This window comes from Bacillus rossius, chromosome 3, assembly GCF_032445375.1.
Source record: "Bacillus rossius redtenbacheri isolate Brsri chromosome 3, Brsri_v3, whole genome shotgun sequence".
In the NCBI taxonomy this organism is placed as follows: Eukaryota; Metazoa; Arthropoda; class Insecta; order Phasmatodea; family Bacillidae; genus Bacillus; species Bacillus rossius.
In genome coordinates this window covers 117,510,223-117,524,334 of record NC_086332.1, presented here as the reverse complement: position 1 = coordinate 117,524,334, position 14,112 = coordinate 117,510,223, and the positions used below count along the sequence as shown (strand labels likewise).

General features: G+C 37.2%; 1 protein-coding gene across 3 annotated transcripts in view; it reads right to left on the bottom strand.

The window, feature by feature from the left end:
• Nucleotides 1–1,161: 1,161 nt before the first annotated feature.
• LOC134531185 (coiled-coil and C2 domain-containing protein 2A) overlaps nucleotides 1,162–14,112 on the bottom strand; it is a 210,444-nt gene continuing 197,493 nt past the window's right edge. For all 3 annotated transcript variants that reach the window (XM_063366819.1, XM_063366821.1, XM_063366820.1), the window contains exons 25-26: nucleotides 10,398–10,533; nucleotides 1,162–1,496 (exon numbers count right to left, since the gene is read on the bottom strand). In XM_063366819.1, the coding sequence (XP_063222889.1) occupies nucleotides 1,308–1,496; nucleotides 10,398–10,533 (325 nt within the window). In that variant the 3' untranslated portion in view covers nucleotides 1,162–1,307. The remainder of the gene's footprint in view (nucleotides 1,497–10,397; nucleotides 10,534–14,112) is intronic.

Here is a 14,112-nt window from a genome sequence, read left to right as displayed (position 1 = left end):
CACGCTCAGCAACTGCAGTATTCCATCTGATTGCACAAAATTTCTTGGGAAAAAGCTCTGATCCAGTTATTCTAATGTAATCTGCCCTCCTTGCAGATATGTGCTTAAACAAATAGTAACTGTGCCTCAAAAAACTAAAAACGTCCCATTGTGTAACAGAAATTCCAGTTTTGAAAGCACCATGGACCGTATGAAGCCCACAGCTACCAATTTCTAGCAACGATGGTGAATCTTCACCAAAAGTGTCTGTGATATGTATTTTCAACGCTAACAAAAATGTCCAGTTTACGTTGAGGGCATCCATAAATACTTAAAATTAAATGCACCTATCGGTATAATCTGAACGTGGGAAGCACATGCTGCAGCACGTCATGTCAGCGGGATAACAGACCATCTTGAACCAGATTGTATCACGTGATTTTAAGCCACTTCCGAATCCGATGGTAAATAAAAGAATTTTGACGTGGGAACTGTTCGTTATTTGTCATTCAAAAATAAAAATGGGAGGGGATACACATGATGCCACGTCAATGCAAGCTGATCAATAAACAAAAAACGTATATTGCCAACTACAACCTACCAAACAAAAATTCCCTGATTTTTAAAAAAATTCCCTGATTTTTAAAAAAATTCCCTGATTTTTCCCTGATTACAAAATTCCCTGATATTTCCAGGTTTTCCAGGGTCAGTAGACACCCTGTACTGCTGCAGTGATGGCACTGTCTGCTAGCATGCGGAACTTGTGGTGGCTGTGTCCGGGTGGTTTTGTTTGGATGGTCTTTGAACAGTGAGATACTGTCCATAACCTGAAGGCCATGTTACTGTCTTCTAGTGCTCAGTACACTTACGGGGAATTTGAGTGTTTTTGCCAGGATAGCCAAACACACGGTGGATGAAAGGGGTTTACTGGATGGACTGGTCCTTACAGACGCTTGTGCTGACTTGGAGGCATCACCTTCAAACATCCGTCTTTGAGTGCAACGATGCTGAATCTATCTTCCTCATACAGTTGCGACTCACTAGAACAATAATTATATTTAAAACTTTTCATAGTCACTGAAAATTATTTGTGCAGTAAATTTCACTGAAATTTACATAAGAAATTCATGTGCTAAGAAACATATGGTATTTAATTATTAGAAGTAAAGGTTTGAAATACACAAGCAAACAATTGTGTTTTTTTCCGTGAAAATTTATTTGTATGTAAAAATATTTGGTGCTCACAGACTAGAAATGAAAGATACCTCCACAGCTCACAGTTATGCAAGACAAGAGAGCAGGCACAGAGCAATGATACAGCCGACAGATCACCGCCTCTTGATAAGCGAAGCGACGTACACCCATACGGAGAGCACGTTGTTGGGGAACGGGTGGATGTGTACTGCCAGAGCGAACTCCACGTCCGGGCTCTCGTTGAAGTGGACACCCGTGGCCTTGACTGCCTCCGTCACTGTAGTCATGTCCACGTACGGCAGGTTTATCGGGAAACCACACATCTGCAAGCAGCATGCACAATTTGGTTCTTTCTGAGTGAAGACTCCGTCTCACTCACCTTGCTAATTTCTTCATGCTCTTGTCATTACTATTTATTAAGGAATATTACTGAAATTTTAACACAATACTTCCCTTTCATTTGATGTACTGTCACAAATATTTTCAACAGATCACACTAAGTGTAATATAATGGGTGTAAACAATTGTACAAGTGATAAAAATTATGAAAAATTGTGAGACTTTTTACTCTCATTATATTACATTTAGTGAATATGTGTTAAAAATATTGATGACAAGATTAAATAAATGCAAGGGAGATATGTTAAAATTTCAGAAAAAGCCCTTAAATATGATTAAGGATGAAGAAGTGAAAAAATCAACATGATAGTGAGACAGAGCTTTAAGGCAAATTACAACAAACACATTTGTTAAAATGCTACTAAGTCCTGTAATAAGTTTTCTAAACTTCTCTAATGACTTGAGCATGTTAACATGGTCTAGTTGTAACATCTTTATACGAACACCTTCACAATAACATATATAATTATGTCTAAATGAAACTACTGTTTGGCTCCTTAATAATCATGGAAGTCTAGTCGCCTAAATAGCACATCAGAATGTGAGACAGTAAATAAATAAATAAATAAATAAATCTTTTTTTTTTTATGATTTTAAAAATTAAATTATAGTTACTTATATAGATTTTTAATTATCCATGGATGTGCAAGTCGTGAGAATCAGTGGTAGTTCCATGTGACCTCGCACCTAACTCCTAAATGCTTTGACTGAGAACATCTTCATATTTGTGGCTAGTATGTGCACACATTCCACTCTTAAATACAATATCTTTTAAAAAATTTGTGTCAACGGAGCATAAAGCATGTATTTCTATTGGAAGAAAAACACAGAAATGTATGTATTTTCCAAGTCAAGATTAATATTATGATCACCCCTCAAGTTAAACACATTTTGAAATCCCCTTTAAGAAATTTTTTTGAATAGTTTAAAAACAACTTTTAAATTTTAATTAAACTCCTTTGTTTTCTACTGAAAGGCTTTCCTCTTTTTAAAAGAAAATATTCCTAGGAACTAGATTACTCAAAAAACGTTTTATTTGCAAAAATTCAAAAGAGATACAGAAAATAATAATAATAATAATAATAATAATAATTGGTTTGCTCCCAACAGTTGTTAAGGCTCTGTCCCACCCACCTTGATGATTTTTTGTTTTGTTTTTTTTCATCACTACTTTTATTCAAGGTCTATTTCTAAAATTTTAACAAGTGATGGTTCGAATTCCATTTTTCTCGAATCCGAATCTCGAATCCGAATCCCAAACAGTACCTCGAGTCCACCCCTCGAATCCGAATCCAGTTCTCAAGGGTTAATTATAAAATAATTTATAAGTTAAGAGAAAAATTTAAACATTATGCAGAATTATTTAACCCTTTAAATTTTTATTTAAAAAAAAAACAAGGATTTTGACATGGTCTGGATCAAGACGATTCCGTTTTTGGTCACATATAATTCCTGCAGTGCTGAACAAACGTTCAGAGAACACTCGCAGGTGGTGAACACAAATATTTTTTGGACAGTTTATGTAGCCTGGGTGAACACGCAGACTGAGTTTTCCAGTATTCGAGAATGTTTATTTCTGGGTTAACTGTAGGATCACGTAAGAATCTGGTCACTTCATCAATTGCTGTAGAATTCGACTTGGTGGATTTAAGGCATTCAGGCATTATCTGTGAGTACAGTGATTCATGTATCAACGGAAATCGGAAAACGAAATTCAACATCCGACGGAACAATATTTTGTAGTTACCAACTTAACATTTGTTTAAAGTCCCAAATGAAGGTAAACGCTTTCCTGAAATATTTAATGGAAACTGAAAGGCGCCATCTTGGCTTCAATGGTTTTAGGCCATAAGAAATATTGTCGTGCATCTTTTAAAATTAAGCCTCACTAAAGCATAGTGATTAATATGCCCGAAGTTAAAAGTGACGGGGTGTTTTCTCTAGTTTTCCCATTAAAATTGTTTATATTAATATTAGTTATTTTTCATGTTGCTCAAAATGATTGGTTAACAAATTCATTGGTTGGCCATCATGGAATTCTCAGATAATACATATTTTAACGTTGGTAGTCTACACAAACCAAACTTGTCCTAAAAAAATTCATAAATAGAATCTGTATCAGAATATTTAAAATTGAATTGCGATTAAAATAATAATTGTATAATGTATTAATTTTTGTCATTCATTATTTCATTGTTATTACTACATGTGCGACCGTAACTTGTGATGAAAGTCGGCATTATTGTTGTATTACTAAATAACAGATTTCTCAGTAAAGTTATTTAAAAAAAAAAAAAACAAGATTCATATTTAGTCTATATCCTAAATGTGCTTTATTTTATTTTTTTAGCATATTCTGAGAATACTTATGTGATTTATGCCTTATTTAATGCCAATGTAGCGACAATGCATCCATGTTCATGAATATAAAGTAAGTTTCCCAAATCAGTACATGCTTCATAATTTTTTTATATAATAACGTGAAATAGGTTGGGGCCTATTAGGGATTGAAGGAAGACCAGAGCCTGGCTAGGACTGCGGTTTACGTGATTGGAGCAGTTGGGTAAGCAAGGTAAAAGGTTTCAGGTACACAGACATTTTTATTCAAACAATTAAATCAAAACAATAAATTACTGATGTTGTTAAGTCGATACAATTTTAGGCAAAGAAAAATGATATAGGACAAAACGGGCTTCAATGGTAAGCCGGCTACACCGTGTAACGATCCCATTACACAACGCAGATGACGTGAAGTAAGAGCAGTGTCTAGTATTACAATTCAAACATTTTACATTTTTCAAACTACTGCAAAGTGCAGTTAAAAGCGTTACGATGACAAAGCTACTGCAAGGTGCAGTTATACTTAAAGATTTACATAATTAAATAAAAGATCAAAACAGATGCGACAACGACTCAGGGGTAGAAAATCACCAAAAAAAACAAAACTAAGTTTCCCAGTTAGATTACGTTAAGTCACGTTAAAACATTAATCCAAACTTATAATTTTCCAGGTGGCGGCCGAAAGGGAATTTAGAAAAACAAATTACAAATATATGACTACATTAAAGCAAGGGCCACCGCCTCACACATAACTCAATTCCAACTTACATGTTTCCCCTGAGGTCGCACACACACGTAGGTCTAAGTTGACCTAAACGACTACATGCTCGTAGACTACAACCGCTGACAACCGAGCCTGACAAAAAATCAAGGAAGAAAAAGAGCTCCTGACCAACAAACACAGCTTTTATAACATTGCGCCGCAGCGCGCGCATGCGCCAATCAACGAGAGGAGGGGGTGAACGAGTAGACATAGAAACACTAAGGAGGGGGAGAAAGAAGGGAGAAGGAGCAGGGGAGCTGAGTGCCGGAAGCCGATGCGGCGCGCACAGTTAAAATAGCTACAAACGAATTAAAAGGACAATACAGTAGAACCTCGTTAATCCGTGATGCGCTAATTCGGGAATTGGATAATCCGGGACGATTTAAAAGAGAAGAAAAAAAAGAGAAGTAAAAATTGTCAGAGCTTAAAATTAACGTCACCGGCGGCCGGCAAACACTACAAGCCATCGCGTGGGCCGCCAAACTCTGCAACGCTGTTTGTACTGACCCTTTGTATCGCCCCCCTTTCAGCTGTCACATTTGTCACTCTTTAAACTTGAGGGGGATGTCCTGACTTCTGCTTCTGGTCTCCCTTTGTTTGTTTCCACCCGCCAACGCACGGCAGGCGCCTGGCGAGTGACGTGTCTGGCTGGCATTCGGCTGAACGAGGAAGGGGGGGGGGGGGGGGGTGCAAGGTCAGCACGATCTTATCTTTCTCTCTTCGGCTGTTGTAAATAACCGTGAACTAATGGCTAGGCAGTGCTGTATTTTTTTTAAGCCGAGACACTAATTCGAAGACGGCCGGCCCTTACCGTGAACGGCCTTAACCCAGCTGCACGCCGGTGTCTGAGAAGCTTGACAAGACCTTCCGGGCTTTTAATCGCTAGTCCGTGAAATTCGGTAATCCGTGATTATCTCGGTCCTGACCATCACGTATTAACGAGGATTCTGCTGTACCTCAATAGGATGTGTTCCAAGGAAAACGTAAACAGGCCAAGTAAATTGTAAGCATTTAAGTTTTTAAAGTACGTAGGTACTACATTTACATCAATATTTTTCCTCGAATCCCGAATCTTTTCCCTCGAATTTCGAATCTTTCGAATACTAGAGATTCGGTGGGATTCGAGGATTTGACCGGCCCATCCCTAATTTTAACTCATTATGTCCCTTATACTTGTTTTTTCCGCAAATAATTCCATTCAGTTAGTGTAATATCATGGGTGTAAAAATGTATGATAATTACAGACTTTTTCACTTAAAAAAGTATCACAAAAGTGCTTAGAGCCATCTATCGACATTATTGAATCTAACGATACTACACTCTTAGGTTTTTCTGATGCAATAGTAAACAGCACTTGATAGAAAATACTTTTTCTGCTTGAAATACGTACAGGAAAAAAATTATTAAAAAAGTAATTAAAACATTGTCTGCGAAACTGTAATGTCCCTATTTACATTTAGCTCAATTCGACTTTTTTAGGGATAAGTATTTGAGGAATTTCTAAATGCTCAATTCAAACATAAAATACTCGCAATTCCCTTTCTTTCAATATCATATAATTTTTTTAAAAGTTAGTGTGTTTGATTAAGCAAAAAAAAACCCTTTGATGTATTTCTTATTAATTAGAACCATCATGTGGATTACTAGTAGGGTCAGTAACGTTTCACGAACTGCAAAATAACGTCAAATCACCTCCATTTCACATAAAACAGAAATTTTTTTTAAAAAACACTTTATTGGCAAAATGGTGACCAAATGATCTCAAAATTCTGAACCCTTTAATTGTTAACAGAGGTCACGTAAACTGTACTTAAGTTCAGTAATATTATCAACACATTTACTGCAAAATTTCCTCTCAAATGCAGAACAGTTCTATTATGTATTTAGTTTTTGTCACAACATCCAATAGGTCATACGAGGGTGTCTGAAAAGTTTCCAACCTCAACATGAAGATGGCAGCACTCGTCAATGAAAATTGGGGAATGAGTTTAATCATGTTTTGGAATATACTGTCTGAAATTTCAGCCATTTTGGACGTGAATTGATTTTTTAACCATCGTTTTTGTGAGTCGATGCGCATATTTTTGTGAAAATGAAAAAAAAATTGTATCGAAGTGTCATTAAATGTTTGTTTTTGAAAGGCAATACGCCTACGCTAATTGAAGACAAGTTGGACGGTGTGCACGGTGACTCTGCGCCATCATTTACCACAGGGATATTTCGGGCAGCTCAATTCAAACATGGCCACACCAGCTCGGGTGACGATGAACGTCTGCGACACTAAATACCGCGAAGGGAGAATCAGCTCCAAAAAATGTAAAGACTGTTCCTTTGGCCGGAGAAAAAACAGAGATACTGTTTTCTAGGCTAGTCATGGAATTATCTTAATATATTATTTTGAAAAAAGAATAACATAACTACGTAATCATTACTTGACAAGCTGAAGGCAGAAATTGCAGAAAAATGTCACATTTGCAGAAACAAAAAAATTTGTTTCATTAGAACAATGCACCAGCTTACACCTCAGCGGTTGCCATGGTGAAAATCTACGAACTGCTGCTTGACCACCCTCCTAACTCACCAGATCTAAACCCAATTGACATTTTTTTTGTTCCCTAGGCTAAGAGTTGCACTCAGAGGACAGACATTTTTGTCGAATGAGGAGGCTATCACGTTCGTAAACAACTATTATGCAGAGACTCACGCAAACAATTGTTAAAAAACAACTCCTCGTCCAAAATAGCTGAAATTTCAGACAGTATATTCCAAAACATGACTAAACACATTCCCCAATTTTTGTTGATGAGTGCTGCCATCTTCATGTTGAGATCGGAAACTTTTCAGACAACCCTCGTAGATAAACGCAGAAAGGAAGCTGTGTGTCACGTAGTGGAAGATAACGAATGAATATCAATTTACACACAGTTGCAACTAGGATGTTTAATTTTTAATACCCATGGCATAAGACAGCCCATGATTTCTGATGTAGTCCAGGGTCATAGACTTTTATTTTTTGCTCCGCTACTGGTAGGCATGTCAAAAGAAATACAAAATTTTTTTTCAAGCATAAAAAGTAAAAAAAAAAAAAATCATTGTGTTCCATTGTCCATGCAATATTTTCTACTACTCTTTCACTTGACGATAGTGAGTGTAATAAAGTTTCTTTTTTATTGTGTTTTTAAATATTCTACATAATCATTCAGAGGAATCAGCTGATTATATGGTTTCATGGTTATAGTGAACTAATTTTTATAGTTGTAGTTTATTATTATTAATATTCTTGTAAATAATATTTGTGTCAAGATATTTTATTTAGCAAAGCCATTTAACAATATTTTTACTGGTTCTCATTTTTCTTACTAAGTTATATGTGTAAATGTATTTTTATCAGTATGTTATTTATTATAAATTTTGTTTCAATGCATTTATTTTACATCTGAAGCTACTCAGAAGCATTCATAATAATTCTAGAACATTTGCTATTGTCTGAGTAAAAGAAAGGACGAGAGACAGGTGCGCGACTCGGCGGCACCATGGTTTTTTTCATCATTTATTTTTTCAGCTGCCGAGGCTTTTTGGCAAGTTCTGTACGTATTCAAAGTATTAAAGTAATGAACATTCCAGGGAATTTTAATATAGTTTTATATGCCTCATAGTTTTGTGCCACATCCCTTGGGCACTGTGTTGGCAGTACAAGATATTTTTCTAATGAACTTTCAACATAGGTACAGTGAAACCTTTATTTCCATACTTCACAGGAGTCAAAGCAAAATTGATGCAAAATTGTGGAAGGGGGGGGGGGGGGGTTAAGAAATTATATAAGGGTGTAAAATGCAAGATAATAAAAAAAAAAAGGCCATGCATTTTCATTAACCAGTAAAATTTTAAGTTTGATAACTTATATTGAGCCTACAGATAATTTAATTTAAAAATATATATATTTTTGTTAATTTGTAGTCATAATCACAGATTATTTGATATATATGAAATGCATATATTATAGATTGTTGCAGGAAAAAAACACGAGTCATAATGCACATTAATTTTTTTTTAGCATAATCAGTAATTTCTTATGATGAAATCGGCTCTTTTGATTTAATGTAAAAATGGATTACTTAATTAAGTCATAAGGATTCCATCAGAGCACAATTTTATAAATTACTGCAAACTACAGGAGAATCCCATTACAGCGAGCACGGTAATAGCGAGAACACGGCTATAACGAGGTCTTTTTGAGGAATTTACGGCGTGATCGCGTGAAGCGCGCTTTGTTTATTTGTCTGCGTTATCTCCACCCTTCTCGCTCGCCACTAGACATCTTGCCGTTGACACCTGTCACATTCTTCAACCTTGCAGTCGCCACCTAAGTGCGTGGCTTTAAAAATAGAATCCCATCCTTTCTGTCTTTTATCAAACTTCTGTTATTTATCTGTGCCTGCGACTCAGTCACAGCATCATTGGCTGGCTTCAAGGCCAAGGTATGCTCGAGTCGAATAAACCAAGCCTTTGAATATACATATACTTGTACGCATTTCTTATTTAGAAAATAGACAAAATCTATTTTTTCCCGCCATTAAACATAACGATGTGCACTTTTTTTTTAAATATAAATGCTCTTAATTAATTTGTTGGGACATTTTCATTAACGAATAATAACATTGTTTATAACTATGTTAGGCCAAAAAAGTCAGAGCCATCTTTATACTTGTTGCTAATTGATCGCGTTAATAATACACAAATATTTATAAACTTGTTTGGAATGATTTCATTCGTGACACGTTTACAAACACGTCACGTTATTTATTTTACTATCTGACAAATAGTAGGCACTACCGTATTTATTTCTGATTCGCTAGGGCAGTTTTCTTGTAACTTTTGTTTCGGTCAGTTGTTGGGGTATCTGTCCGGGAAGGGGGTGGTGTTGGTTTGAGATTATTCCCAAATTTATTTTCTAAAAAAGTTAACAGGTTTCTTTAAATGAAAAAAGTATAGTTTTCCAGCGACTATTTCGTTTGAGGCATACGTGCGTTGCCGCACTCCTGCTTTTTTGTAAGGAATGAAATTGTCGCGCTACACTAGCGCCGCCTGTTAGCAACATCCCGAACCAACATGGCCGCCAGCAGACAGCCCGCGTCGACAATAGATAGCAGCACAATGCTGCGTCGCCGCGTGCCAAGCCGAGTAATCGATTGCGGGCTGAGATGCTATACTTACGTGGCGTGGTAGGGTATTCTGGTTATTTTGACGCAATCGGTGATCGCATCCGTACTTGTGGGGTATCGTTTTAAAGAGAATTCACACATCTGCTCACAGAAATTAAGATTTCGTTAATATAACCTGTTATTTTCCAATTATACAGGTTTAAACACAATTTTAATGCTATTTTCGGTTAATTTTTATTTTTTGGGGGCCAAAATCTGTCCAATTCGGTTATAGCGAGGACACGGTTATAGCGAGGATCAAACCCGGAACCGTGACACCTCGCTATAACGGGACTCTAGTGTACGTTTACATATTCAGTTACCAAAATAATTTTCTTTTAAGTTATTTAAATAAACATTAAGTTCTTTTTTGTAGTCCTCAACTAAAATATTTATAATAATTTTCTTTGTTATAATGTTTGTGAACAGGTGTAGAATGTACAGATGTAGTCAGTTGCAGAAACCCTGCCTGGCCGTGCTACCATCATGATGGACCATGGCGCAGTCTCCACGACTGGTACCTTGTGAGAGGCAAGGATGTACTGCAGTTGCTGCATGTGCTCTGGGCTGGTCGACTGTCGTTTGTTCCATGCAGCTTCCTCTAGAGCTGGCAGCAGCTTGCGAAGAACGGCCGTGCAGTAGCGGTTCCACAACGTTCTGGAACATGAATCAAAACAGCAGGTGTTTATACTCTGTGCATTCCTCACCTACCCAACTACTGGGTGCGAGTACCAGCTGCACTGGAATACACAACTACACATTTCTTCTGCATCTGTAGTTCAAAAGTGTGTGGACTTGCGTGCTCAAATCTTTAAGTCAAGAGTTGACTTAAATAAAAATGAGGAAACTAGTAGTGATGGCAGTGAAGATGAATTGTAGTGCCCCACGGCTGGTCCATGGCTTAACCCACTGTTACTTGAAGGCCGGTTTGCTTGCCAAGCCCACTTTCTCTGAAGATTCATGCCTTGCCCTGTTCAAGGTCATCCGAGGCACAAACCAGTTTTATGGCTGAGTCACGCTGAGATCATTTCCTGTGACCTGGCTACATCCGCCCGGTGATTGTTCAGCATCACGTGCTAGACAGCATGTCTTGCGTCACCCTGCCTGCAGCGCTATGCCGCGTGACTGCCTGACACCCATCAGCCATGCCCGATTTGGCTCATCACATATAAGGAGGCATGCTCACCCCACCCTGTCACTCCGAGCCTGCTTCTGGTAAATGCCACATTGCAGCTATCGACGCCTAGGGACATCATTTCCGATGTCGATATTCAACTCATCCAAACTTAATGTTCGAGCAGAAAGATGCTCTCTGATCAGTGTAATGTAATATTGTTAGTTTACTTACTTTTACCAGTCTACGTCGCTACGACTACTGAGTACTAAATTTGTATGTATGCTTTCTTGCTTGTTGTACAATAAATATTGTTGCTTTCTATAGATTTGTTGTCTTTGCCATGCAGGACATAACAACTGGTATAAGCTATTTAACTAGGTCTCCAGATGGCTGTACCATGATCCACCTCCGAAGGGTTTTAATTTTTGCGTTCGCTTCCAGAATTTTATTACAAGATAGATTATATTATTTTGTGCTCACTTTAGACTTAAATGAATGCGGATAGAGAAGTTGTTGTAGATCTTAATATTGTAGACTGTAGGCCCTTTACCAATGCCCAGAACTATTCAATTCATTCGTATAACTGTATCCGAACAGAATACGGTAGACAGGGAAAGAAGCGATGCACAAGATTATCAGGAACATGTAGGTTGTGTTTGGGAGTACCAATTTGATATTCATTATGTTCATAGTCCTCGCAATGGTAGACAAATTGTTTCATTTTATTGCTCACTAGGTTTATGTGACATTTTGCTTAGAACTTGGGTAAAGATAACTGATTGTAACACATGTCGAGATTCAGCTCTAATATTGTGCTGTATTTTACAAAAACATTAAAGGAATGCTTAAAAATATGTTGACGCATAAACAAGAGGGATCAATAAAAGATATCACAGTTTTTTCAGTCAAAGTTATTATGATGACAAATGTCGAAGCACTAAAAGAGTTAGAAGATTATTTAGATAATCTGATTACATAGTAAACTTTTTCAAAAGCACACATATTTGATTTGTCACACGTAGAACCATTTCATGATAAATTAAATGCTCTTAAAATGGGATCAGATCTTGAAATAGATTTAAAAAAATCCAAAATGCTAATTTCCAACTCCTGTTAAAAAACTCTATTAAGATTCGTCTGCAGGTGGAGTAATTTTGGAAATTGAAGTAAGAATAGTAATGATTTATTCTTAAAGACCGTGAGATAGAGAGAATAGATTTTGATGATGGATGTGTTACATCAAGTGGGTCCTTCCATATTGAAGTACGCACACGCAACTTGCGAGACACAAACCGAAGAGAAATAAAAAGGCAGTTGTTGCACAGACTAGGACTACCCTCTGATTTATTTGGATTCTAAAGCAAAAGTCAGAAAACATTACATGCCTTGTAGAGAGGAGTAAATAAGGTAGCTACTGATCCAGTACAGTACAGTATGACGTTCTAAGAAAATGGACAGAGGATAGGAAAACTTGGGTTCCACTTACGAAATAAGCAGAGGAAAAAAAATAAGAAAGAACAATGCCTCCAGTGAACAATAGGATTAATCTGTTCAAACGTTGATTGAAAAAAGTTTGTGCCTTGGGGACATAAAGATCTAAGCCCTTCCCCAGATCGTAACATGACTCATCCCCTCTGAATTTCACACGTTTCCTTTTATTACGTTCAGCAGTCAGTCATCTTATAAAGTGATCAGAATACTGCTGATTTTGCCTCTGAGTGGTGTTAGTAGAAAAATGCCAACACTCTCTCATCCTGTCCTGCTCTGAGAGCTATGTACGTAGAAGGCACACATCACTCTATTTTGCCTCCCCAGTTGACTCCCGAGGGAGGTTGTAAGAAAACAATAGCGCTCTCATCCTCATCTTCTCAGATGAAACTTGCACAAATGGATCCCCCATTATGCTAATGGCGATAATACCGTCGTTATGTTCCGCCTTTGTTAAACACTTCTACTTATTTAACACATGTAGGGATGTTTCAAATCTTAACTTATTTTATATGTTTCAACTGGTAAACTTATTTAACTCATGTGTGATTTACAGGCTAGCCTTTTTAAAAGCTATTTTTATATAACTCCTACCCCCTGTTATAACTTCAAACATTTTTTTGTTCACACTTTTAACTTCAGAACCTAGAATTAACAGTTGTGAAAGGATTCTAAAAATATGTCATGTTTAAGGTCTACTCTACTTCAATGGAGATGGTGACCTCGTTCTTTGAGGAGGTGGTGGAGGAAAGCATGCCTCCAGAGAAGGACGTGAAGGAGGTGAACCACCTGTGTCCTTCAAGGACACAGAGTTCACCTCCTGCCACCGCCGGACAGATGGTGTGTTGGTGGTGGAGGTGGTAGCAAGACCGTCGGGCATGTGTCCCTGGGGACTAGCCCTCACCGCGGAGGTGGTTCGGGGGTACCGCCTCGTCATCACACACACCCATACTCCCATACTACCCACTTCCTAGGTGTTGGCACAACTGATTGGCAATGAAAAAAAAATTAAATTTGTGTGTATGTACATGCACATCTGTGTATGCATCTGCGTATGCATGCGAGTGTCTATAATGAATCCCCATGCATTGCATACAATATTTCACTATCCCTTTTTGTTATGTACGTTACTTTTAACTGGTTCAAGAAAATTTGTCAGGTACAAGTAATTTTAAAATGTTTAATAGCTGGCTCGTACAGTTCATAATTTGAGATATAAGTTACACGGTACTTACACTAGCTTGAGTATGGAACATGCAATAATCTGTTGCAGAAATTGTGTGTTTCAAAAAAATTACTTTTCCATAATAAAATATTTCAATCTTTTTACTCAGTGCCTTGCTTTTTGAAGTTAAGTTCATTGCGTGAGCGGGGCCAGCATGGGACCCCTGTAGCGAGGGTGTTACCTCCCGAGGAGTTAATGTTTATTTCAGCACCATTCACCCTACACCGCTGCACAGGCTGGCTTGCCATTTGGGGAACTATTAAGTTTTTAATAAAATAGTGTCCTCATTTAAATAAAAATCACTACACCATACTAAAAACACAAACTTTTTTATTGTTTAGTAATTAAAGAATATAAGGGATACTATCCTTATAAAAAATTCCTATATGCTTCACTATTTTTATTT